The following is a 27,805-nucleotide window of genomic DNA, read 5'->3' on the forward strand; positions in this document are numbered from 1 at the left end:
TAGAATCGTTTATGTTGGAAGAGACTCTGCAGATCATCAAGTCCAACCGTCAACCTAGCACTGCCAAGTCCGCCACTAAACCATGTCCCTAAGCACCACATCTACACGTCTTTTAAGTTACTTCAGGGACGATGACTCAACCACTTGCCTGGGTAGCCTTTTCCAATGCTTGACAGCCCTTTTGGGGAAGAAATTTTTCCTCATATGTAATCTAAACCTTCCCTGGTGCAACTTGAGACCATTTCCTCTTGTCCTATCACTTGTTGCTTGGGAGAAGGGATCAACATCCACCTCGCTACAACCTCCTTTCAGGTAGTTGTAGAGAGCAATTAGGTCTCCCCTCAGCCTCCTTTTCTCCAGGCTAAACGACCCGAGTTCCCTCAGCTGCTCCTCATAAGACTTGTGCTCCAGACCCTTCACCAGCTTTGTTGCCCTTCTTTGGACACGCTCCAGCACCTCAATGTCTGTCTTGTAGTGAGGGGCCCAAAACTGAGCACAGCGTTGGAGGTGTGGCCTCACCAGTGCTGAGTACAGGGGGATGATTGCTTCCCTAGTCCTGCTGGCCACACTATTTCTGATACAAGCCAGAATGCTATTGGCTTTCTTGGCCACCTGGGCCCACTGCTGGCTCATATTCGGCCGGCTGTTGACTGAATGAAACTTCATGAAGATGGAATTTTACATGCAAACACCTCCCATCCTGCTCTCAGTCCCTCTCTGCACCAAGGCTATGAGCCCTGGAGAAGAGAAGGCTCTGGGGAGACCTAGCAGCCTTCCAGTACGTAAAGGGGGCCTACAGGAAAGCTGGAGAGGGACTTATGACAAGGGCATGTAGTGACAGGACAAAGGGTAATGGCTTTAAACTGAAAAAGGGTAGATTTAGGCTAGATCTAAGGAAGAAATTCTTCCCTCTGAGGGTGGTGAGGCACTGGAACAGGTTGCCCAGAGAAATTGTGGATGCCCCATCCCTGGAAGTGTTCAGTGCCAGGTTGGATGAGGCTTTGAGCAACCTGGTGTAGTGGAAGGTGTCCCTTGGCAGGGAGGCTGGAACTAGATGATCTTCAAGGTCCCTTCTAACCCAACCCATTCTATGATTCTGTGATTCTATGAGATGAGCACACATGGAACCACGTGGGACACGCCGCTGAATTTGGTAGCTTAAGGCAGAGAGACCTGCAAAGACCCACAGAGCTGTCGGGAGTGTGAGGCTGGCTGCACAGACGCCAGCAGGACAGCATTAAGGACAGGTCCCTTCGAGGGCAGTGGTTTATGGGGTGCACATCTCTCTTGGCTTAGGGCTGCCAAGAGGAAGGAGCTTGTGCCTGAGCCAAAGCCTATCCACACAACCCAAAAAGCCTGCGCTGTTAGAAGGTGTGATTTAAATGAAAAACCTTCTGGGCTTCTCTGTTACAGACAACAAGCAGTTCCCTAACTGGCAGTGATGGGTATCAGTGGTTAGCAGTACCACACTGACAAGGGCTGCCTCACTACAGCCCTCCAAAATAATAGTGGTTGATGCTCAGGAACCCCGTGTTTGTAGGGAAAATTCAAATACTGCTAAGGAGGGATGCTGATGCCAACCAGCCACTTGCAGAGCTCCTGGGCAGTCTCTCTCCACCCTTTCAGATTACCTGGGAGCCTGGGCTGGGTATCCCTGCTTTCCATTGCAGAAAGTGTCACCCCAGCACGGGGCATGATGCAAGCACGGAGCATCGCAGGCTGCCTGCAGCGGGTAAGCGTGTCCCATATGCATCCCTGTGGTTTCCCAACCTCTTCACACTGTGTAAAGAGCAGAGAGCTTCTCAATGACATCCCCCACTAAAGGCTGAGAGGTTTTGAGTGTTGCTGTCAGAGCTCACTGCCCCCAGGTCAAGCACGGACAGACTCAACCTTTCAGGAAGACACCATGGGATGCAGCCTGGGATGACCCCGGAGCTCAGCCACCAGCTCCCATCACTGGAGTGAGACCTAAGAGCCAGAATCCCAGCTGTGACGGCAGCAGTGGGCTCCTCCATGGTTCCTGCCTTGCCTGTGGAAACGTTTTCTGAATCACCACTTGAGCAATCATGCTCTGCCTCCTCAAAACATTACGACAGCATGGCATGGCAGCCCCCACACTCTGCAGGAGGTCAAGCAGGAATGCAGGAATAGCAACAACTGACAGCAGAGAAGATCTGGTTTATAACAACATGCTTTTGGGAGGAAAATGAAAAGAAGAGTTTTTCCTGAGTTGGGGCTCAGATGTTGTGCAGAAAAATGACACCAGATACATAGCCAAACAGCATCGTAGGGAGCTTGTACACGAGGTGAGAGCAGCATCAGTCCCAGTGGGATGAAGGTGAGTTCAGCCGACCGCTCTTCCAGTTGATCCCCATCACAGCCCTCAGCCCTGCCTGTCCCCGCTGACCTGGACCTTGCATTTCTTTAGGCTGACTCACAGGATGGAAGTAAATGAAGCTGACCTAAACTTTACATTTCTTTACACTAATCTATGTGAGCAGAGTAGTGGAACATGCCTAGCTTCCCAGTTTAACCCTGAAAATGAAAGAAGACAGCGGAGGTCTCCCATTTGATTCATTTCTTATCAAACATTTGAAGTCAATATAAATTACTGTTGGAGCCAAAACATTTCACAGGTGGGGGGGGGATGTGAGCTGGAGAGGGGCTGCGCACCCAACAGCAACGCCAGGCACGGGCGCTCCAGCCTCAGTTCATCACTGCTACGGGTCACAGCAAGTCAGAGGTTTATTTTTTTCCTCTTATTCAGGGGGATTTCTTTGTTTTACACATTTCTTCTCAAGCACACAGATGTCTCAGGGCAAGGGTTTTGTCTGAGCAGCTTCTGCAGGTGATAAAAGCCAAGGCGGAACGTGAAGGCAGCAAGGAGAAAGGTTTTCAGGAAGCTCGAGGATAAACGTTCAGCCTGATCAAGTCTTGATCACATCTTCAAAGAGACATGCCATCTCCTTGTTACTAATTCTGGCCATAACACCCCTCCGGGCTATGCAGCGGCTCTGTAGGCAGGAGAACTCAAGATGTTTGAAACCAGGTTTGTTGGCTGCTAAGAAGGAGCGATGGGCACCCAGCACCCATGAAATGTGATGACACATACACACCTCTCCACTTTCTAGCCCAACCTCACACGGTGTTCAGCTCCCTGTCCCACACCCTGCCCTTTGCTGGGGAAGAGACGCTCACACAACCTCTAACCCACCCTAATGGAAAATGATTCTGGCTCAGAGGACTTTACTAGGCTCACCCTCACCCCAAACCACCCCTCCATGCCCTGCAGCCCCGACAGCACACGCAGCTGCTGCCTAGCCCCCTGTGAGCACCCAACCTCCTGCTAATAACTGGGACCACTAATGAAGCAGCCGGCACCATGAGGTTGCACCGCGGTGACCTGAGGTGACGTCGCAGCCTCTGTCACTGAAACAAGCCTCAAAAATGCTGGTAGATGTGTGCTCCCCCCTCCTTCTCCATCACAGGGAGCAGAGCAGGATCAACCCATGGGGCAGCTGCCCCCGAGCCAGAGCTGCATCTCCTCCGCAGCTGCATGGCTTCCAGCTGCACAAGTGCTTAGCAACAACCAAAGGATTATTTTTAACTTCTATGTCTTCTATGGTCCTTTTGTCTCCCCCCTTCACGCCTAGCTTTACTAGGCAGTGCTCAGATTCCGCCTTTTTAACTTAACTAAATGAAAAAAACCTCAAATCCCGCAAATCAAAAACCTAAAGATAACAAGACTTGACATCACTTCAAAGAAAACATTGCAGATGTGGTTTAGGCTCTGTTCCCTATTCTCTTTCTGCTGTCAGCCACCCTCTTCCCTTGTTGCAGGGCCTACATTTGCTTAATGCCACCCCCCGCCCCCCCTTGGCACTGCCGCAGGCAGTGGGCACAGGGAAGCTCCTCTTCCTCCCCAAACCACACTCAACCCATCACCTGCACCTTGGAGGTTAATAAACCAAATATTACCCATTTCTTTCTTAACAGCAGCTTCTGGTAAAAGCCTACGCACTAGGAATGAAGATAATTAAGGCAAGAAAACAGAACATTAAAGCTGGAACACCTTTATTCTCACATCTGAGCCGTCAGATGCCCACCAGCATCCTCCATCCAGGCACTACCACTGGGGAGGTGAATAAGAACTACAAAAGTGTGGAAGAAGGTCTGTTTTCATAAGATGCGTCCATGGGCGCAGCGATTCGTACGGTAACTGACCCCACCAGTAGCCCCAAGGTGGAGATACCCCAAAGCATGGGGCTTTATTGCACAACCAGAACCCGCCGCGCTGGCACGGGAGCCATCGTCCCGCCAGAGCTCCCACGAACACAGCGCTATGAAACGTTACAGTCCCCGGGATGGGGAACGCCAAAGCCAAATTGGAGAAGCAGGAGTCAGATTTCTAATTTGAGGTTGTGTTAAAACAAACAAAAAGCCTTATCTCACCGGGCCTTAGTACGGGCTAAAACCTCACAGTGCTTCCTCATTTAATAAAACCAAGAAAGGGAAGCGCTCAGAAGTAAATACAGAGGACTCGTACATCCTCAGCAGGTTTTGAAGTGGTTTCCGCAGGGCAGCTGGAGTTGCGTCACACATCGGCTCGGCTATTCTCTGTGAAATAAGCCAGGGATTTTCAATGAGCTGTCACTTCCTAAATCCCAGCTCAGAAGTGATCCTGGCACTTGCAAGTATTTGCAAATTTGACTCCCGATGCTTTACTGCTGACCTGAGCTTTTTGTGTCAGTGGAAGCTCTGCACCAGCACGCAGGGCCAGACTCCCGGCTCCTGCGCTCCCAGGCATTGCCACCTCACCACGCTTCAGCCAGCCATGATCTTTAGCCACCTTCACCAGTTCAGATGCTCTCAGCTGCTTAAGAGCTAGAGAGAAGTTGCAGGGCCTGATTACAATTGCAAAGTGTTTATAAATCTGACCTATTGTCTAATTAAAAAAAAAAAATGGAGAAGAGACATCACAGAAGACCTGATCTCACAAAGATGCTCTAACACCAGTACGGATTGCAGGATGAGATCCTTTGTGTTTCAGGGGGAGAAATGGCTTGCTCGGGCAGTATGGATTTTCAGGATGAGATCCTTTGTGTTTCGGGGGAGGAACGGCTCGCAGCGTGGTGAGTGCTCTTTACTTACGCCTCAGTAGCGACTTCCCTGTGTGCAGCCATGGCCCTGGGCTGAAGAGCCCACAAATGACCCCCACATGGGGAACGGGGTCACAGCGGTTATGGTTAAGGGGAAATTTCTCCAGGGACACCAAAGTAAAGACGATGCCGTATAGCCCTGCATCTCCCCCCTCCAAAACAAACCTACAGCACCAAAGTTAACGAAGAAGCTCGGCTCCGGCCAGCCCGTCTCTCCTCATTAGAGGCAAAGGCGCGACTGGGGCCTCTCCTCCCTCTTGCCCACCTAGTTTTATGGGACCTTCAGGAATGCAATTAGCGCCGAGATGTTTCCTCCTTTGTCAAACTGCCTGGCAGGCAGCCATGGAGTTCAGAAGGCACTGTGCTGCGCAGCCAGCTGCCCCTTCCCGGGTCAGCTGCGGGCAGGAGCAGGGCACCCACATTCCAGAGCAGATGCCAGACTGGCGTGCTGAAGGTCTCAATGCCAAAGAGTAACTGCTCCATCCAGAGAAACGCTGGGAGCGGAGCGTTCGGGGCTTTGGGAAGCAACTGCCTGCTTTGTTGGAGCAGGATGGCGTGGATAACATGGTTGCATCTCTTTTGGAGGAACTAAGCACTTCTGCCAGCCATCCCCGATGGCCCTTCCAGAAGCTGGATTAATGGTTTGAAGCAGTTACTCTGGAGCTGTTAAGTGGACACAACGAGCAGCAGAACAAATGCCACCTACCAGGGACTAAGCAGCATTGACTAAGGGTTGGACGCAACTTGAATCAACATCTACGACATATTATAAATGACTTCTTTTCCTGCCCACTCGTGCAAGAGGCACATTAAACCTCCCTCCAACAGGAAGAGAATTCTTGCTTCTCCTTTAGATTATCTCCCACCCAAAATCTGCTTCCCCACTTCACAGGGGCCTACGAAAGGACAGGAGCTGTAGGCAGCACTGCCTGCAGTCATCCCTCCCCTCCAACGCCGACAAAATGAGGTGCTGATATTTATAAACAGATGCAGGAATGAAAACGCCTTTGCTGGCCAAAGAACTGAGTAGCCTGAGACAAAAACTCCAAGTTCATCTCAGAGGATATCAAACCCGCTGCGGCTCTCGCTGGGAACACGGGATGCCTGAGCGCAATCCGCCTCCCCACCCTGTGTCGGGGCAGGGACTCCATGGGGACAGCTGGGCTCCAGATTATGGAAGGAAGAAATGCCCTGGCTGGCTGGTGATGGGCTCATGGTGCTTCTGAGCTGAGGCACACAGAAACCACAGTCATGTACATGCAGAGCGGTTTGCGTGTGTGGATTTTACTTCTGAGCTTGGCAAACTGTGTTTTCCTCCTTGTGCCCCTCCAAATCTCAGGTTGGGTTGGACCGGCTGCTGTCCCACCTGCTCTGTCTGGAATGGGCACTCCGAGGGACATCATTCCATCTCGTTCAACAGCTTGGGCTGGCATAGATACATTTAGCAGGGAACACTGCGGCCCATGTGCTAAAACTTGGGTTCCTTTGAGGTGAAAACACTGTTCAACATATGGTCATCAGAAATTCACTGCAAGGCATGAAGTGCCTTCTACACTACGAGAAGATTCATACAGTATGAATCCACAGGGATGAATTCCCCTCACGGGTCTGAGCCCAGCAAGTCCTGAGCAAGGATGGAGACAACGATGATCTGCAGCAAAATGACAGCTCCCTCCACACTGCTTTTTTAGTTTCTGTGTTTGCTAAAACCTAGTGGTCTCCCCTTGGGGTGGGATTCAGCCTGCAAAGGTGGCGGGCATCAGGATGCCGGGGCCTTTCAGGGACATAATTGTTCCCAGGAAAAGACAGGGGGGAGCAGGATGTCATCTCTGCCACCCGTAGGAACCAAAGCAGTGACTGGACCCTGCATGACCACTCCACAGGACCTCCTGCACCCAAGGTGTGACCCAAACTCCTCTGGCTACCAAGTCTGCACACGCTGGTGGACTGAGACATTCAGTGCTGAGCTAAATGCATGGTCTTTTTCAAGAAGGCCCCATTCGTAGGGAAGAGAGAGCACACATCTGTTGGAAGCCACCAGAGATGTCTGTGTAGCAGAGGGCTGTTTGTTAGGGGCAGCTTTGGGTGGGCACAGTCCCACTGTGCAAGCTCAGATACTTATGATGGGCTGGAGAAGCCCCAAGCCTCTTGGGCTGACAAAACCACCTCAAAATGTTATGTCATTGGTGCAGCACTTGCTACAGCCCAGATTTAGCATCACAACTGCTAGAATTACAAAAAAAAAACCCACAACAACAGACAACAACAAAAAAACCCAAACCCCAACAAACCAACAGCAATGGAAATACCAGGAGGCATAGGGAGAACCATCCCACCCCATGCAGCCACGCCGGACTCTATCCCATCCCTGGAGCAAAGAGGAGGCCACTTGGCCCCAGCCTACCCTTTGTTTTCTTTCATAGCTATAAAAAGACTTTTAAATGACTTCAGAAAACTCCGGCAAACCCCAAACCAGCTCTGCTGCTCCTCCAGCACCAGAAGCCCTCCACAGAGACAGAAGAAAGCAGGTACAACAGAAGACATACAGCTTGTTCTCCTGTGGAGTGGCAGAGCTCCAGCTCTCCTCATGAAAAGGAAATTTGAGCAAAGGAGTGTCCTTCTTTTGCAGTACCAATCGCTACATCAGTAACTTCCAACCTCTTGTTATGGCATCGCTGCCCTGCTTGCTATTAAATATACTCCGTTTGGGTGGGATGATGCTATCAAAGCAATATAGTCCCATGGAAAGCCCCAGGCAGTTCTGCTCTTAATTACTTCACAGCTGAGTTTATTTTTTTGCTCCCATCTACTTTTAAATACTTTTCCTGCTTGCTCACATCTCTTTCTGCTCCTGCATCAGCAGGAAGAGCTCCAGCCCTCCCGGTCTGGGACAATCGCTGTGGGAGGTTGTACCTGCCCTTCTCACTGCTCTGCAATGGGGAGCCCCACGGAAATGCCAAAACTCGGGGTATCACCTGCCCCATCTTCAGCAGTGCCGAAACACCGCGAGCCAGGCTACAGGAAAACGAGCACGAACATCCTGTACCCGCCTGGCAACACGGCTGCCCCAAACAGCCAGCAACACGCAGCCCCATCATTTTCTGCCCAGCTCAGAAACACGCAGGGAAAGATAAACAGCAGGGAAAACCCCGCCACTTCCACAGAGAAAATGGGAAAAATATTAGCTTTTCAAAGCTTATGCTTGTTTTGGAAATTTTGCCCAAGATGTTCAATAAGGAAATATTTTACTTGCTGGAAAGGGGATAAGTTTTAAAGAATAACCTTTCGCCCAGCTCCAGCTGAGAGAATTGTGTCCAAGGGCTAATCCAGGCAATTACTTACAAGGTAAATTATGTGACGTCGGACTGATAAGGAATTAAAGTCATTTTAGCAAACACAGCTAAATGACTCCTCTACCTTTGCTTAAGCAAAGCCGACTGGCTGCATCTTTCCCAGTGAATGATTTGTTTTCCCAGCCGGCAGAAAAATCGATATGTAAAATACCTTTAGGAATCTTCAACACAGATTTTCTGTAACAGACTGAAACACAACCTTTCCTTTCACCTGCGGTGCACCAGGGGATTACTTCAAATGCTTCATCTTTAAAAAAAATGAATGTTTCAGCCTACACAGGGAAAGGTGGCACATGTAGAAGAAATCCAACCTAAGAAGACACCAAAAAGCTTCAGAGGATTCAAGCCTGTGCTGATTTACGCTTTCCTAGGGATATACTTCAGCGTGCAAGAGATGTGTGCAGTTACGTCAAAATAACACCACCAAAGCCAAGACTCCGCTCATCTCCGGGAGACCTGGGCAGAGGCTGAGTCTGCAAGGAGAGCGCCTTTCACTGGGGGATGCGGTTTTTGGGGCGACAATGTGCTTTTTGCTCATTAGTATGGATGCACTTAAATCCCTCCCTCCTTTTTTCCATAAGGAAACCCTCCAGAACCAGGAACGATTTCAGCAAGCCCCTACACACCCCGCAAACTCACTCCAGCCCAGCAACCTTCCCCATTTTGGGCAATTTCCCCATCCCTGCAAAGCAGAGGAGGAAAGGCTCCTACCTGAGCAGAGGACTCCCTTGTACCTGGCGCAGGAGAAGTCATCGCACTCGCAGAAGGGCCCGTAGATGTTTCCGAACTCGCTCTCGTAGCAGAGGCACTGGTTGCAGCTGCACTCCCCTCTCCCGCTGCACAGGGGTTTGCCCTCCGCCTCCCGGCACATGGCGTGGTGCGTGTCCCCGCTGGCGCCCTCCTCGCACTCGCACTTGGCCCCCAGGTAGCCGGCGTCACACTCGCACAGCCCGCAGGTGTAGGTCCCGTTGCCGCTGCACTTGGTGCTGGCCGGTGTGGCGCGGCCGGTGCACCCGCAGAGGCAGCTGTAGGTCACCGTCACCTCCAGCGTGTCCCGAAAGCCAGCGGGCTTGATGGTGAAGGCATGGGAGGTGTCCTTGGCTGGGCAGCTCCGCGCCTCCAAGGCCACCTCGAAGGAAACCTGGGTGGGGGGGACAGGTTGAGATGTAAGTTTACATGCTGAGAGAGTTGGGGCTGTTCAGCATGGAGAAGGCTCCGGGGTGATCTTATTGCAGCCTTCCAGCACTTAAAGGGGGCCTACAGGAAAGCTGGAGAGGGACATTTTACAAGGGCGTGTAGTGATAGGACAAGGGGCAATGACTTCAAACTGAAAGAGGGGAGATTTCGATTAGATATAAGGAAGAAATTTTTTACAATGAGGGTGGTGAGGCACTGGAACAGGTTGCCCAGAGAAGTTGTGGATGCCCCATCCCTGGAGGTGTTCAGTGCCAGGTTGGATGAGGCTTTGAGCAACCTGGTGTAGTGGAAGGTGTCCCTGCCCCTGTCAGGGGGGTTAGAACTAGATGATCTTTGAGGTCCCTTCCAACCCAAACCATTCTATGATTCTATGCACGACTCCAAAATGGCCTTCAAGGGTGTCCCAGGAAGGACGGCAGGAGGGAAGGGCAGATGTCTCGAGGAAAAGCCATGGAGCAATTCTGCAGAGTGGGGCCATGCTCAGCACATGAAGCTTCGCTCTGACACGTGCAAAAACCCCCACGACGATTGCACATCGGGTGAGGGTATCTGCAGCTTGATAGACGTACACCTGCTGCTCACACGAGGAGTTTGGCATCCTTAACGTTTTCAAACCCTTCACTGTCAGCCGTCAGCAGTAATTTTCCCCATCAGGGACCATTGGTTTCTGTGCTGCGAGAAGGAACCTGTCTATTCCCATGAAATAAACGGGGCAAAACTCTAACAAGCAGCGTGGTTTCCATGTTACTATAAATAAGAAATTTTGTTGAAACCAAGGACTAGCAAGGATCTAACCCATGCAGTAGAAGGGCCTGAGGTGCCTACAAGATCATGGATTGAGAAGGTTTTATGGGCATCCTGATCTGCATATAGAGATGTGCAACAGTCACACTGTCCGAAGGTTCCTGTGTGCTGCTAACAGGCTATTTTTGATGGATGCTCCTGTTAAGCCTGGCTTCAGAAGGGTTATACATCGTTAGCCATCGCCCCTCTACTAATTTTCTCTTACTACAAACCAGTATCAGGGATTTTCTCCCTGGGAAAATCAAGAGCATTCAATGGCTGCTCCCTTGGCCCCTGATTTAATCCTGCTGTTTTGGGGGGGTCTTGGGCTGGACGGAGCTGCCCAGAGCTGTTGGTTAGCAAAGAGGATTAACCTTATTCCAAGGAAACGAGCCCCTCTCCTAGGCATCAGGAGGGAATTGATTTTCTCTGAAGACACTTGGGGTCACCTCGAGCTCCCGCCACCTGTGCCATCCCACATGCCAAGGGGTGACATGCAGACGGCGGCATAGCAGCCACCTCCAACCAGGGGAGCTGCACCCCAGGAAGCCTCCCTTGACCCCCCTCGAATTCCCAAGGCCTGAAGCAATTAGGCAATGAGCTCGAATTACAGAGAAGGAGATCAGAAAGCAAGCTAAGGGGATCAGGGTAATCCTGCTCCCTTTCACCTGCTGACACCCACAGCCCCGGGACCAAACCCTGGCAGATTAGGACTCAGTGCCAGCCTTATCCTCTTTGGGGAAACTCTCTTAGGAGTCAGATCTTGACCCACATGGAAGGAATGGGGCAGAGAGCAGCTGATCAAGAGGGGATGGAGGGACGGGACCCCCATGATCCTGTGGCACACTGGCCTGTGCAGGCACCACGATACTCGGGTGCAGCTAAAATGGGAGAGGCACCAGTGCCAGTCCCCTGCTGCACCCGCTGCCAAACCCCCTTATGGTACGAGCTGCAGTGGCTGGAGCGACTTCCCTGCTCGTGCCAACACCGGCAGCCCTGGATCAACCACCAGATTAACTCTGCTACCTGGGGGACTCAGGCTTTGCCGTGGGAACAAAGAGGGCACGTGCCTAGCATGGTGATGCTCCACGGATTGCTCTTACCCACTCCAGGGATTGCTCTTACCTGATGATCCGAGATCCAGTAAAGTCAGTGAAAAAAGCGGAGGCCACCTCCCTTTTAACACCTCACGTGATCCGTATTTGGCGGGGTAAAAATCCAGCTACTGTTGACTCTTTCAAACTATTTTTATACGCCTCAGTGCTTAGAGCTCTGGTATGTTTGCAGAGCCACTCTTCTCAAATAAGGCAATCATGTGCTAACGAACCCGTGCCCGCGTCCTCGCAGACAGCAAAAGCCTGGAGAAGGGGTGGGGGTTCCCCGCCAGTCTGAGCCCTCCTGCCCCAGCCCTGCAGCCCAGCAACTCATTCATCTGTATCAATATTTAACAGGCAAAGCTTAACTTTTCTGGGTTTTTATAAAAAAGCATAAGATGGATATGCCGTGTATCCTTTTAACATTAAGGGGCAAACTATGTTTTCATTCTTTGCTGCCACCCAATAGCTCTAGGAACACAGGAGAGGAGAGGTGCTGCCTTGCTGAGCATCCTGGCAGTTTTTGCAGCCTTTGAGGTTTACCTTGACCTCTTCACTCTGGGAAAGCCAGGTTTAGGTTCTCAAATAATAACAAAAAAACCTTGAATATTTAACAGACCAGGAAAGACCAGCAGACTATGGCAATAAAAAATTCACAGATGAGAGCATGATGCATGGCAATAAAAATTTCACAGATGAGAGCACGATGTGAATATCTAGGATTACAGAAAAAAAAAAAAGCAGCTCATTCTTGCCTATTGCATCCTGCTGCCTGATCAAGACCATTTGGCTCCAGGTGCTGTAGACAAGATGCCTGCACTCCCTCTTTCCTCACAGCTGACCTTGGGTTGATCTATACCACCTAGAGCCACTTCTAGCAGAGCTGCTCTCCGTGGGTTTCTGTATTAACGTGGCACGGCATGAGGAGAGCAGAGGAAGATGAGCGAAGCTGTATTTTATCGCCTGGGACCACTCATCGAGAGAGGTAAGCAGCTGCACGGAGGGTGAAACAGCCTCTCCAGGGGACAGACCAACAGGCAGACTCACCGTATCTCCTATTTTGAGATCCCCACACTTCCTGAGCCCAGGATAGGACAATCCATCCTGGCACGTGGCAGTGAAGGTCAAGCCAATGTCCTCAGGGCTGTCCCAAACTGTGAGCTCCACCTTGGACCGAATACTCTAGAAACACAACAGGAAAGCAAACCGTCATGTACTCAAAGGTGGGTGGGTTTCTTCTGCTTCAGTCTCTTCTCCTGATGTTTCCAGAGAGACCTATAAGGAAAAAAAAAATCACCCCTGCACACACATTGACATTTGGGTTGGACTCCACCAGCTCAGGAGACTTCTGATGAATGCAACTAGACTCATGGGGAGCTGCCCACAACCCCTATGCCCTCTAGGACAGGTGTGATGACCACTGTAGCCAGCATTGAAAAGATATAGATGTGCAAGAAAAAGAAAGAAGAAAACATTCTTGACCACAAGCAGAGCATCTCTGAGCTGAAGGTCAGAGCCTTGTGCCGCACATCTGCACCTCCTCCTGCCCATAAACCAGCCCCTTCGCAAAGTGCAAAGTTTGATTCTCGGCTGGCCGTCGCGCTACGATATCCGTTGTACGGCACAGAGAAGGTGTAAAGCTGCACTAATTCTGTCCTGCTTTCTGGATTTCACCCGACTGGTGAGAAAAAAAAATGCATTTTCCCTCTTAGGAGAAAATGCCATACAAAAAGTACCCCCTTCAGATGTGTCAGCTGGAAACATCACTGCAGGAAAAAATAAACAAAAAATCTCTTTTTTTTTGTGAAATTTTTCACAGTGAAAAATGTTCTCCATCAGCAAGGTTTTGGCATGCTCCTATGCCCTTTCTGCTGCTTCTCTCTGCCCTGCTGCACACGCAGACTTTTAAAGTCAAAACAAAACGAAGTTTATAAGTATTAATTTGGAATGAGGTTGTTTTGTTTAATTCTTCCAATGGCTGGAACTGATTTTTTTTATGAGTGGTGTCCAAAACCAACAAAAGTTTTCAAAATGGAGCTTTCTGCACAAATACATTTATTTTCCAAAGCCAGCTTGCAGCTCCATCCCTCTCCCTCTTGTCCCAACCCTCACCAAAGCGGCCAGATTAAGGAAAATTGCTAATTCAGACCTTTTGCCAGTCCATGTGATAACAAAACCAAGGTTCACATGCCAGCAAAGAGCTAACGTTTTTGGAAACTGGCAGGAAATAAATGAGTTTTGGCCAGGTGAATCTAAACAACCCTTGAGGAAAGAAAGGAATAATTTCCCGTCTCTCTGCCGTACCAGAGGAGCCATACATGGGGTGGTGATGTGGACCATGAGGAACATCCATTGCCTGCGGGCTGGCCACTACGTGTGCCGGTAAATCTGAGCATACTGCTCTGCCCAAAGTTATTCCATAGAAATTAGCCATCACATTGATATGTTCTTCCATCTTCTTGGCCAGAGCATCTCATCTAGGGCACGGCAGAAGACAGGACACTGGGCCGGACCTCGGTATAACCTTGCGTGGGCTCTTCCTATGTTCTTATACAGATGCCAAGATGTATTATTAGCCCTGTATGATAATGCTATTAGCCTAATTGTAATGCTATTATTATTAGCCACTTTGCACCATGACACAGCAATACTTTCTCACGGCACCACAGCCATCACTAAGGGTGACTGCAGACTTTGCTGCTGGGTTGTCTGGTGGCCCCCAAGCCTGCTGTGCCTTCAGGGACGACCGGAGGACACTGGAGAGAGCCAGAGGAAGGACTTGGCCATGAGTCAGAGCAACATCTCTGCCTGAAATAAAGCTGTCTGCTATAGCCCAGGGAAAATTCAAAGGATGGATTGTTTCAGTGTGAAAACAAGGGAATTCTGGAGCAGCAGTAGCTCCAGGGATGGCTGATGTGAAGGCTACCTGCCACAGGAAACATATCGGTGGTGTAATGAGAAACACACCCGAGACTGGGTTTAGGAAAGCGGCTTTTAAACCAGCATCCCGTTTGCTCCCTTTGGTGCAAACCCAGCCCATGTGTCCATGGCACAGCCCCCCACAGAGCCTCCTCATCTCCCAGGCATGTGCAGATTTGGGGGAAGGTTTTTTTTGTTAGTGAGGGCAGAGAACAAAGCAGTCCTCGTTCTTTTTCACTTCACACCCTTCAGGATGAGGGAGAGATGACAGCATACCAGGCAGAAGAAGAAAGGAGACGGAAGATGACGAGATGGGGCAAAGGGATCTCAGAGGTAATGTAAGCCCTGAGCAAGTCTGATGTACGCATCGGTGGAGGGAAGCAGATGACAGAGGACCAGAGATGGCCAGAGCACTGATGGGGAGAGGCTGAGCCCAGGCCCCTGGTGCAGATGAAGGGTTTTCTCCTGGCAACATGGCATCCTGCACCCATCACCTAGCTGAACAGGCAAGAAACCAGCCCTGGTCTCAGCAGCAGATCATTCCCAAGGGACACCTTGGTCTCAGTGTCCCAGTGGTGGTCTCCAGCCAGGAGCACTGGAAAGCTCACAAGCAAGGAGGAGGAGGGAGCAGAGGTGGGGGTGTGTGTTGGTTTTGGCTGGGACGAAGTTAATTTTCTTCACAGTAGCTAGTAGGGACTATGGTTTGGATCTGTGCTGGAAGCAGTGTTGAGGACACAGGGATGTTTTTGCTGTTGCTGAGCAGTGCTGACACAGCGCCAAGGCCTCTTCTGCTTCTCACCCACCCCACTAGCGAGTGGGCTGGGGGTGCATAAGAAGTCGGGAGGGGACACAGCCGGGACAGCTGACCCCAACTGATCAGAGGGATATTCCACACCATATGACATCACGCTCAGCATATAAAGCTGGGGGAAGAATGAGGAAGGGGGGGAGGTTTGGATGATGGTGTTTGTTTTCCCAAGTCACCGTCACATGTGATGGAGCTCTGCTTTCCTGAAGATGGCTGAACACCTGCCTGCCCATGGGAAGCAGCAAATAAATTCCTTGTTTTGCTTTGCTTGCATGTGAAGCTTTTGCTTTACTTATTAAACTGTTTTTATCTCAATCCACAAGTTTTTTCACTTTTACTCTTCTGCTTCTCTCCCTCATCCCAGCACGGGGGGAACGAGAAAGCGGCTGGATAGGGCTTAGATGCTGGATGGGGTTAAAGCACGTCAGGGCATTAGATTTCCAACAGTTTTCATCAGCTTACATCTATCTGCAAAGGCTCAAAGGGTGGTCAAATGGAGGCACGGATGCATGTTACAGCTGGGAAATCGAGGAAAAGAGAGGTTTCCATGCGATGGCACTGATACCACATGCAAGGTCAACATGGAGTGAATGTTCATTTCTTTCTCCACAGCCAAGCGTCTTAGCCACAAGACCTTCCCTCCTCAAGGGGACATACTGGGACAACTGGGCTTTCGTTTTGTAGTATCACCAAGGCCTCGTCAGCAGCATTAGCTGCTCATTGCCTTCCCTCAGAGGGTGAAGCTTTGGGAAGCACTCTTCTCCAGGGCATAACCAAATGCTGCTTTAACTGCAGGGAGCTATGAGGGAAGGGAAAATGACCACTACAGGTCATGCAAAGCTCAGCACAATCCTGCATGATCTCTGGATGTGTAAACTCCTCCAAAGAAGTCCTTCCTCACTCCCCTGCACTAATGAGCATAGTACCAAGAAAAGCTTGCAGCCATCAAAAGCTGTGTTCCCAAGTCCCATACATGAAGAACCCTACCTGAAGTCTGACCCATTACGGAGTCAGATCTCTATGCCCAGCATCAAAACAGCAATATCCTTCCAGGAGCACAAAGAGCCGACCCATAAGAATTCAGGGAGAAGGCAACAGAAATGCCAACAACTAACCACCCAACAAATGTGCAATTCTAATTGCTCTTCTCCCCTGCTGCTTCTAATTGCTCTGCTCCCCTGATCTCCATGGAGATGGACAACATCAGGTTAGCAGTACAACTCCAGATCCTTTCCTATCCTCCATGGGTCCGATTGCAGCCAGGCAGGCTGCACTGGCAACGCCACATAGGCAGGGCTCCTTTGGGACCCAAGAGAGACAGTGATGCTCATGGGGGTGCTGAGGACCAACTTGTGCTGCACAGAGACCAACGCAAGGATGCAACCTTAGCTGGAGCCTGGTCGTGTCCTTGGGAGGTCTTTGAACACCAGTTAGCAAAGAAATAATCTATTTTACCTACTGGTAGGGTGCTCAGAGAGAATTGTTTTAGATCAGGGCTGTATTTTGAGGCTAATTTTGCACATGAGAGACATGGGGTGAAACCTCCGCTGTGCTTGAGGGTCCCTTGGGTATCTCCATGCTCCATCTCCACCTCACACACCTTGTTTCCCTCCCCACGGTGGATTCCTCAGCTCCGGCAGTGTGCGAAGGACCAGGGAGGGAGGTGGCCAAGTCCGGCGGAGCACGCCGGAGAGAGGTGAGCCATCTGAGCTCTTGGCGCGTCGCACAACAGCAGCCACGGCATTAAAACACACTTACGTTGTAGGCCTTGACGATCAGCTCGATGATATTCTTGGAGTCTTTGTGCAAAATCTCCACTGTTGTCCCAGGAATCAAGGCAGTAAAGTTCTTGCGGGGAAAAAAAAAAAAAAGAAAATGAAAGAAAATGCTGAGATGTGGAGAGAAAAGCAGAGAGTGAGGAGGGAGCAACCCCGCGCCAGGGCCACCAGCCACATGCCCTGCCCCATTCTCCGCTGGTGTACACCGTACGGCTTGACTCCCGCTAATGCGGAGCTTTGGGAAGCAAAGCATTGGTCATACGGCACGTTGAACGCTAAACGAAGCTCAGGGACACGGCACAGGGACTAACGGAGCCCGGTCTGCCGCTGGCGGGGCAAGACCCAGCTGCTGCACGCTCACAAGAACCAGCACCGCGGGGAGGAGGGAGGTGCGGCAGCCCCACCTCGCCTTACCACCCCTGAGCATCCCGGGAGACCGGGTGGAGAATGAGCTCAGCCCTCCCGCTCTCCGCGGGCGAGCTGCAGCATCTCAACCGTAGCAACGCGGCTGCTTGTTTTCCTTTGAGCCTCGAGAGCCGGAGCAGAGGTTTCCAAAAGAACCCTGCCTGAAATGCCTCCCCTGTGTCCCCAGAGGAGTGAAAGCCCTGGAGCAGGGCAGCTCCCGGCACAGGCTGGCCCTCACGGCTCGGGTCCCCTCTTCCTTTTGGAGGAGAGAGCGGGAATGGCGAGGGAGTTCAAACCATATGTGGCGCGTCGGGGCCCTGGCCTCCGTGATGGAAAAACACAGCTGGGCAGAAAGGCGGCGTGCGATTAGGTAATGGGATTAAGTCACTGCAGAATGGGTTGAACAGGTTTCTGCTCTCTCGCATGCTGCACGGCTGGCAGCCATCCGAACACTGAGCTTACGCTGGAGTCTATTTTAGGTCTTCCCATGCTTACTAATGTATGGATCTGTCTGCTCTAAGAAGCTTTAGTACTTTTCGTTGAAAGGACTCGCGGGGAGAGATGGGGTCTCGGCCTCTGCCCCTGCCTGCCCCGTGGGCAGCACGTGGCCACGCGCAGGCGCGCTCACGGCTGCACACACGTGTTGTAATAAAATCAACGTCACTGTTGTAACGAAATCAAAATAGTTAATTTTTTTTTTTATTACCAGCATTGCTAAATCAGCCTCTGTAAAACCCCGTCCTTTAGAAGAAATTAATGATTTACACAGAATACAAAAGCGAGCAGCAGACCACCCGGCAACGTGGTTTGTACTAAACAATGCCATTTGTTTGATACACAAAGTTTCCCTGAGTGATAATACCAGGCGTGGTCAACAAAGCAGAAAGAACAGCCTGGAACTGCCAAGGTGAAGAAAAGGTAATTTGGGCAGGGGGAGATCGCGACCACTGACTCATTGACCATCTCCCCAGACGATACCACCTACTCAAAAGAGAACAATGCAAGTAGGAAACTGAGCGTGCGCTGTCATTTGCACCTTAGGCAAAAAGATTTTAACCAATCATTTAATAGAATAACGATGTATATGTATTGCAGTAATGACTATGTCAATATTGTGAGTATAAATAATTGTCGATTTGAAACTTTGGGGTGCTGTCTTGGGACAGGTACCCATATTTGTGCAAATATGTAACAAAATACCTCCGCTCTGTGTGCAAATCAGCGTATCGCACAGTGGGTGAACGAACCCCAGGTTTTGGGACAATGCACACGCGCTCGCGGCTGCCTCTGCTCCACGGTGTCAGCAGGAAGATGCTTTCAAGAGGCATTCAAATGTCCCCCCAGCCAGGGGGGTTTGGCAGTGCTTACCTTGTACAGGACGTAATGACTTTTTGTAACGGCGAAAATCAGGTGGATGTTGTTTTCAGTGAGTTTCTCCCCCAGAAGTGCCAGGGAAGGGTAATCCTAGGGGCACAAAAAGGGCAGAAAGATTGATAGGTAACAGAAATAAAGACTAATTTCGTCATTCTTCTCCTCCCAACAGCAAAATGCGTTCCAGAAATGTGGCATGTTTTGTTGCGGGATGAAGTCCCTGATGTACCAGCACAATCCCAACTGAAATAGTAGAAATTCTGACATCCCTTAGATATTTCTGCTGCACCTTTCACTAGAATATATGACTGACAACGCTGTTAGCTGCAGCAGCACCTGAAACACTACATTTCTTTCTCTTCTCTTCCCACTTTGCCATTAGCAGACAGATGCACGTGTGTGATAAGCTGGCTGCCATCTCCAGGGACTCCAGGCAGGGAGATCTAGAACTGCAGTTAAGTGGAAATAGATGATTTTTCTCCCAAAGCAGAAACATCCATTGCCCACTTCTTCTGCATACCGGAACCATAAAGAGACTACAATAAGCTCTTTAATTCTGCACACTTCCCAGACAGAGAGGATGGCAGGGAGATACTGCTCTAGCTACCCACAGGCAATGAAATAATGAACCAGGGCTCACGTTCAAGAGATCAGCTTGAGTTTAAAATCCCAGGCTGCTTCTGAAGTGCTGTCCTTAGGAAAAAAACACCTCATTTACTTGCAGGCTAGAGGGCTGATTGAGACCCTCCAAGACCTAAACATGGAAACACTAAGGCAGCATCTGCCCGCCAGCTCCCCAGTGTAACCCCAAGTCAGTACAGGGGCTGTCCTCCGGTACGTACACGCTTGCTAGAATTGCACAGGTGGATGGAAAGTGTGTTTCTCTGAGGAACCTGGCTTCCACCTAAAACCACCTCCCGTTACAAGGTGACATCTGTACAGGAACAAAAATTGCAAGTAGTGCTTGTGGTTTGCTGCATAAAGCATCCTTCTGCAGAAGGACGTGATAATGTCAGGCAAGCGCTCATTCACCCTGGAATTTTCCTCCACTGAGTTTAAATTAAAAAAAAAAGGCCAGTTTGTCTGTTTTTTATTAAGACCTATGTCAGTGTTGTGCTCAATGGCTGTGAATCAGAGGAGCAGCCTGATGTGCTTGCTCATATAGCTTCCCCAGAGAGAAGCTGACGGTCCACTGGACATTTTAGAAAAGGGACAACATGTTTTATGCTTCCTTTACCCTCTGCAGGCAAAATCTAATGCTTTTCAGGACACTGAGTTACTTTTCCCTGCCTTGCAATGAGCCCTGAAGAAACTTGCTAAGGTCCAAACTCATTTTTGAGCATCGCAGAAGCATTCGCTGTGGGTGGACGCCCAAGGGGAACAGCAAATTTTATTTGCAAACTGCAGGACCAGGTAGAACCATGCTGTCAGGAGCTGCATACGCCAAAAGCTGTTGGAGTCGGGGGTGGCTGGGCTCCAGAGAGGTCCACCAACACCTCAAGGTCCCCATGTCCCCCCTCACCAGCTGGCTGGATGCGCTGTACTCGTTGGCTTCATTCAGGTGGCACTGGCCGTCATGAGGCTGCACCAGCCCCCCCAGCTTCCCATCCAGGGCTATGTGGGGCACGTCATCTGTCGTGAAGACCAGCAGGTGAGATGCCTCCTTCCGCCAGCCGATCTTTTCCTGGGGAGAAACAAACCCCGTGAGACAGCCGGTCTGCCCCTGCCAAGGCCATGCTTCGCCACTCGCCCTGCACATGGTCCCAGACACACACTCGTCCAACAGCAGACCTGTTAGCACTAATTAGAAGAGCAATGTGCTCCAGTCCACCCATCCCTGGAAAGAAAGCAAAATGTCAGAGGCCCACCTAGCATTTCCCAGAATCTCCTTCCAACACACTTACTTATAAAGAGGCATGAGGAGGTACATGGACTGTCCACCAGACCTTCTCTAGCCAGATCCAAGAATAAGAATTTCAGCTGCTTTTATAGCCAGAGGAGACCTGACAAATTCCTCCACACACATTTAATCTGACCTTGTTTCCTCAGCTCTGCGGAGCAGCCAAGGCAACAGCAAGAGCTGCAATATCCCCGCTCAGCAGTTTCGGTACCGCCCGCTGCAAAGGCTGTTTCTGAGCTGTGACACACAGTGCGGTCCCGCCCAGGGGGGCTGGCTTTGGGGCACCCACGGGCATGCACAGGCACCCTGTGCAAGGAGACAGAAGCAGGGATAGATTTTACTTTTTTTCCAAGTAAAGGGATAACATTTAGTGATAAATGTTTCCCTCTCATGGAGCTTCCCCACGTTTCTGGCTTTGCACCATCCCAAGAAACAGATCTGTGCCTACAACAGCACACTGAAACTGTTTGTTGCAATGGAAGTGGAGGGAAATAGAGAAGCCTAAAGGAAATTTTTGGAAACCCCAGTGCTGCAGCATGCTCTCCGGTGCTCGCCAGCTGCTCCCACTGCCAGCTCACACCAAATCGGCCAAGCTGAGGTCCCGCCTGCCAACCATGGCAGAGACCGGAGCCAGAAAGCCCCATCTCCCAGCCCTTCCCTTGGGCCGACCACCCTGCCCGTCTGCTGGCAAACACGCAGCCCCACTCCTTCCCTCCCCACGCACATCCAGCATCCCCCTCCTCCAGCTCCCGGCTCAGAATGGCACAATTTCCTTGGGAAAGGACAAGGGAAAAGCTGGTAAAAGCCTACTGATGGGAAAACAGTGCAGATGAACACACTCAGCTCCTCCAGAGCTTATTTAGCAACACCTGAGCGCTGTCTTGCGTTGCAGTGCGATGCTGCCTACGAGCCACCGCAGCCCAGCTGCAAAGATGCTTCCTACGGAAAGCGCTGGTGTGGGCAGGGCACGAGGGCAGAGCAGGCAGAGGGATGTGGAACCACAGCTGTCGGCGCAATTCTTGCCTGCAAATGTGAGTCACAGCCCAAAGCCTGCTGCTCTTCCCGATAAATATCTCTTGCTTCAGGGACACTATTCCCGAGTATACATCTTTTTTCTCCCTATTGCAGAAGGTATTTTTTCTTTAATGGTGTTTTAAGACCCATACAGCGCAGGTCAGGACATAGGAAGAAATCTTTGGCAACACACCCCCTTTGCCACGTACCAGCACACTGCAGTTCAGCTCAGTACGCAATGAGGACTATTTTGCTCTGGGAAGTAGGAGTCACTCAACTGAAGTGACCCCACTGGACAAAAGGCAAAACCATCATACCAAAAACGTAATTTCTTAAGAACTCGACCTAAAAGTGGTTACAGCTCTAACAATGCAAGAGGCAGTTCTTGGTCTACTCAGACACCAGACAGAAACCTATCCAGTTCACTTTTCTTTGTGTATCCAAAGCTGATTTCTGTTTGGTTTTTGTTTTGTTTTGTTTTGTTTTAATGATTGAGGCCAAGAAAATCTGAAAGAGATTAAAAGGATTAATCAGAGTTTCATTTCCTCAGAAATGTGCTATGCAGAAAGAAAACAAGCTGCATTCAAGCAGCAGCTACAAAACCACTTCAGGGATGACGCTTCTGTTCACCTGCCTGCTAAGACCACCTTTAAATCAAGGGCTAAGCATCCCTTTACAGACAAAAATCTCCATGTCTCCAACACACATTTTCCCATATAAACAACATCAAAACATCTTTGGTTGCTCAGTTTAGGAACCCACTTCCAAAAAGCCATGAGTTCCCATAGTTTTGGTGCCAATATTCAAGCACTGAGAGTCTTCAAGCTCTCGGAGCAGCGGACCAAGGTGTCTCAGATGAGGTGGTCAAGCTGGTTCTGATGCCGAAGCTGCACCAAAAGGGCTGGAAAAAGCCCTTGGAGAAGCTGGCACACCGAGGAGCCGCCGCATCTCATGCTGCCTCTGCCAGCGGCTTCCAGGCGCTGGAAAATACAGCTCTTGAGTGCACAGTTTCCACCACGAAACCCAGAGCAGCACTCTGCTCCGCTTAAAACAAATAACTAAAGCGACTTTCATTTATTTTTACTGGACTGGGATTGTTGAACCAAAAAAAACCTGCACTGATGTCTGCCCCCTCATCTGGTTTTTCATTCCCAGGGGATATAAAGGATTCTGAAAGCCGGGGTGAGACCTGACCCAAAGTAGAGTGAAGCAGGAAGACGTGTCTCTGCAGGGCTGGGCGCGCTATGGATGCTGCCCCTACTCCTACCACCAGCTGCAGTTGCCTCTTGTGCCTCAAAAGACCAGCCTCTTGCTCCTTACAGCCAACAGCGACTGGCAAAACGGCCACAGCTATCCTAGCACAGCCCAGCCCTCCAAATCCTATCAAAAAGCCTGCAAAACCCAGTATCAGTATTTCCAGGGCTGAAATAAACGTCTAAATTTAAGCTTGGGGCACCAAATAAAACGGGTTTAATTGCCAAGGATTCAACTGCCAGGAGACCCCCCCTGGATTCATCAATATGTCTAAAACCCCACCAGTTTCTCAGGCACAGACCTTTTTGGAAGAAAGAAAGATACAGGTGCAAGCCAAGTAAGTCTTAGAGATTAAAAAGCCAAAACCTCCTTTGTTTTGCGTAGCTCCGAAAGGCACCTCAGTGTCTCCCAGATGCCTTGGCCCTCTTTATGTACCACTGTCAAGCAAGCATCCATCAAAACTATCTAAAAAGACACTTTATTTTCTATTCCATTATTATCTCCTTGCTGCAGTGTGGTATATAAGATCCGAAGCTTATACATACCACCAAGCCATATGATGTTTGCGCTTAGAGAATGGCAGAAAACCAAAATACTGCAAATGGAAAATGTAATTGCAGAAGGTTGATTAATATTCCTGGCTAACCATTTTAGCATCAGGATAAAGGCTTATTGTCTCTGGCTCTTTCATTACCTCCAGAATAACATTTACCATATCTTCATCTTTCAGAAAGGAGCCAAACCCTGAGCCTGCTCGTTAGTATTAGCTGTCCAAACTTTCCCCGCTCCTTGGGTTGAAAACCAGGCCAAAAACTGACTTGAGCGTTACAGAGCTCTTGGACAGCTCATGCAGAAGAAATGCCTGACATGAATTACAGCATAAAAATACCTAGTCAACAGAGTAGGTATTGTTTCTCCCACCTCAGCGCTTGAAGGGGAGGAGAAGACCACACTCGGACACCTCGGCTTAGAAACAGCAAGACTCTGCCATGCCATGACTGGCTCTCTCCAGGACGTTTTCCCTGATGTCACAAACTCTGCTGCTGAGCACAAAGTACTTCATGGTCAACACACCGCACTGCCCCAAAGGTGGGGGACTTTGAGGTCATAAGTGCCCTAAATCTTGGGTTTTGAATACGGTAGAAAAGGTGAGACCTGGAAAAGCTCCTTTTCAAACTGGCAACCTGTCACAAGTGGAGTCCCCCAGGGATCGATATCGGGCCCAGCGCTGTTTAATATCTTCATAAGTGATATGGAGCTGCTGGAACGAGTCCAGAGGAGGGCCACGAAGATGATCCGAGGGCTGGAGCACCTCTGCTATGAAGACAGGCTGAGAGAGTTGGGGTTGTTCAGCCTGGAGAAGAGAAGGCTCCAGGGTGATCTTATAGGAGCTTTCCAGTACTTAAAGGGGGCCTACAGGAAAGCTGGAGAGGGACTTTTTACAAGGGGATGTAGTGATAGGACAAGGGACAATGGCTTTAAATTGAAAGAGGGGAGATTTACACTAGACATAAGGTAGAAATTTTTCACTCTGAGGGTGGTGAGGCACTGGAACAGGCTGCCCAGAGAAGTTGTGGATGCCCCATCCCTAGAAGTATTCAAGGCCAGGTTGGATGAGGCTTTGGGCAACTTGGTGTAGTGGAAGGTGACCCTGCCCATGGCAGGGGGGTTGAAACTAGATGATCTTTGAGATCCCTTCCAATCCTAACCATTCTATGATTCTATGATTCTATGATCTGGATGATGGGATCAAGTGTACCCTGATGAAGTTTGTTGATGATACCAAACTGAGTGGGGAAGTGGACACTTCAGAAGGGAGAGCCACTTTGCAGGAAGACCTGGATAGGGTGGAAGAGCTGGCTAACAAGAACCTTATGAAGTTCAACAAGGACAAGTGTAAGGTCTTGCACATGGGAAAACATAATCCAGGAGTGCAGCACAGGCTGGGATCTACTGGGCTGGGAAGCAGCTCTGTGAAAAGGGACCTGGGTGTCTTGGTGGACAACAAGCTTGATATGAGTAAACAGCGTGCTGCTGTGGCAAAGAAAGCCAACAGGATGCTGGCCTGCATCAACAAGGGCATCACCAGTAGAAATGAAGAAGTCATTATCCCACTCAGAGTTTGTGAGGCCACACCTGGAAACCATGTTCAATTTTGGTCCCCACTACACAAAAAAGATGTCGACAGGCTGGAGAGGGTTCCGAGAAGAGCCACAAAGACGATCAAAGGACTGGAAAGCCTGCCTGAGTAAAGGCTGAGAGAACTGGTTTATTCAAGCCTTGAGAAAAGAAGGCTTTGGGGAGACCTTATCACCATGTTCCAGTCTTTAAAGGGTGGCTACAAAGAAGATGGAGACTCTCTTTTTAGAAGGAGTCACATGGAAGAGACAAGGGGTGTCACGGCTTAGCCCAGCTGGCAACTAAGCACCACTCAGCCGCTCGCTCACTCCTTCCCCACAGTGGGATGGAGAGGAAAAATGTAACAAAAGGCTCAAGGGTTGAGAGAGGACAGGGAGGGATCACTCACCAATAATGGTCATGGGCAAAACAGGCTTGACTTCAGGGCTAATCAATTTAATTAATTACCAATCACATCAGAGAGGATAATGAGAAACAAATCCAGATCTTAAAAACACCTTCCCTCCACCCCTCTCTTCTTCCTGGGCTCAACTTAGGTCCCAGTTTCTCTGCTTCCACCACAGCAGCACAAGGGAATGGGGAACAGGGGTTGTGGTCAGTTTGTCACACGTTTATGCTGCTTCAGGGGGAGGACTCCTCACACTCTTCCCCTGCTCCAACATGGGGTCCCTGCCCATGGGAGTGAGTTGTCCATGAACTTCTCTGACATGAGTCCTTCCCACAGGATGCAATCCTTACCCATCAGATTGCTTCAGCACAGGTGTTCCCACGGAGTCATGACTTCTTAGGGCGCAGCCACCTGCTCTGGCATGAGGTCGTCCATGAACTGCAGATGCAGCTCTGCTCTGTTAATCTCCAGCAGCATGGGGTCCTTCACCCCAGAGACAGTCCTCTACAAAGTCCTTCAGGCACAGCCACCCACTCTGGCATGGGGTCCTCCACAGGCTGCAGGTGGATCTCTGCTCCACCGTTTCTCTCATGGGTGGCAGGGGAGCCACCTGCGGTCTCACTACAGGCTGACGGAGAATTTCAGCTCCTGCACACCTCCTCCTGCTCCATCTTCACTGACCTTGGTGTCTGTGTAGTTGTTTCTCTCAGATCTCAGTCCTCTCTCTGCTGCAGCCTCACTGGGCCCAACAGACCTCAGTGATCCCAGGAGGATGAACTCCACCCAGCAGGTGCCCCGGGAGCAGGGCACTTCAGAGCTCTCCAAGCTGCACCACTTCGGCCATTTCCAGTCATCTGGCAGGTGCTCTGTTAAACACCGCTGGATGCAAAGCATCATTCATTACAGCAAAGAGCATCCTTACCATGAAGCAGCACTTCACTGTCACCTTAGACATCTGCCACCTTCACCCACCTCGACGGTGCTGAGCCCCACCACAACCTCCCATCGACTTGCTGAGAAAGTTGGGGTTATTCAGTCTGGAGAAGAGAAGGCTCTGGGCAGACCTTATAGCAGTCTTCCAGTACCTGAAGGGGGCCTACAAGAAAGCTGGAGAGGGACTTTTTACCAGGGCAGGTAGTGATAGGACAAGGGGTAATGGGTTTAAACTGAAAGAGGGCAGATTTAGATTAGATACGGGGAAGAAATTCTTCACTGTGAGGGTGGTGAAGCACTGGAACAGGTTGCCCAGAGAAGTTGTGGATGCTCCATCCCTGGAAGTGTTCAAGGCCAGGCTGGATGAGGCTTTGAGCAACCTGGTGTAGTGGAAGGTGTCCCTGCCCATGGCAGGGGGGTTGAGACTAGATGATCTTTAAGTCCCCTTCCAACCCAAACCATTCTATGATTCTACAGTCTTGGTCGCCATGAGGGAAATTAATCACTAAGCTCCCTGCATGGGGTCTGGCTTAACTTGGAGTTAATTTTCCCCCTAGCAGCCCTCACGGTGTTGTGCTTTGTATTGGAAACTACAAAGGTGTTGATAACACACCTGTGTTTTGGCTACTGCTGAGCAGAGCTCAACAGCATCAGGGATGTCTCTCCAACATTAACCACCACCAGTAGGCTGGGGGTGGGCAAGATCTTGGGAGGGGACATAGCCAGGACAGCTGACCCCAACTGACCAAAGGGATATTCCATACCATATGAAATCTGCTCAGCAATAAAAGCTAAGGGAAAGGAGGAGGAAGGGGGGGCATTCATTATTTACAACACTTGTCTTCCAGAGCAACTGCTATGCGTACTGAAGCCCTGCTTCCTGGGAAGCAGCTGGACATTGCCTGCTGATGGGAAATAGAGAATAAATCTTTTTGTTTTCCTTTGCCTCCACACGTGGCCTTTGCTTTGCTTTTATTAAACTGCCCTGATCTTGACTCATGAGTTTTGTTTCTTGACCCACAAGTCTTGTTTCCACCTTATTTTCTCTCTCCCATGTCCTGCTGAGGAAGGGAGTGATGGAGTGGCTTGGCAGGCACCTGACAACCAGCCAAGATCAACCCACCCCACTCCCGTTTTGGCTACAGGGATTAAGAGGTCAATCAGCTGGCCCAAAATTTTGGCTATTCTAACTCTGGATGGAGGGAGCTTTTGCTGCTCCCACCTGCGATGAGCGGGCAGCTGCTCCACCCACAGCAAGGGGCTGCCAAGGCAGTGCAAGTTACAGTGCAGCCCATGCTCCTGCCTGGCAC

The 27,805-nt window shown here is 50.3% G+C and overlaps 1 protein-coding gene across 2 annotated transcripts in view; it reads right to left on the minus strand.

Moving 5' to 3' along the window:
- Nucleotides 1–27,805, minus strand: part of ITGB5 (integrin subunit beta 5) — a 69,224-nt gene that overhangs the window by 18,612 nt on the left and 22,807 nt on the right. The window contains exons 6-10 of one of the 2 annotated variants that reach the window (XM_086615427.1): nucleotides 20,390–20,551; nucleotides 18,865–18,960; nucleotides 17,072–17,161; nucleotides 12,634–12,768; nucleotides 9,224–9,653 (exon numbers count right to left, since the gene is read on the minus strand). In XM_086615427.1, the coding sequence (XP_086471553.1) occupies nucleotides 9,224–9,653; nucleotides 12,634–12,768; nucleotides 17,072–17,161; nucleotides 18,865–18,960; nucleotides 20,390–20,551 (913 nt within the window). The remainder of the gene's footprint in view (nucleotides 1–9,223; nucleotides 9,654–12,633; nucleotides 12,769–17,071; nucleotides 17,162–18,864; nucleotides 18,961–20,389; nucleotides 20,552–27,805) is intronic. The other variant, XM_086615428.1, reaches the window with a different exon arrangement.

This window comes from Tauraco erythrolophus, chromosome 8 (genome assembly GCF_009769465.1).
Source record: "Tauraco erythrolophus isolate bTauEry1 chromosome 8, bTauEry1.pri, whole genome shotgun sequence".
Lineage (NCBI taxonomy): Eukaryota > Metazoa > Chordata > Aves > Musophagiformes > Musophagidae > Tauraco > Tauraco erythrolophus.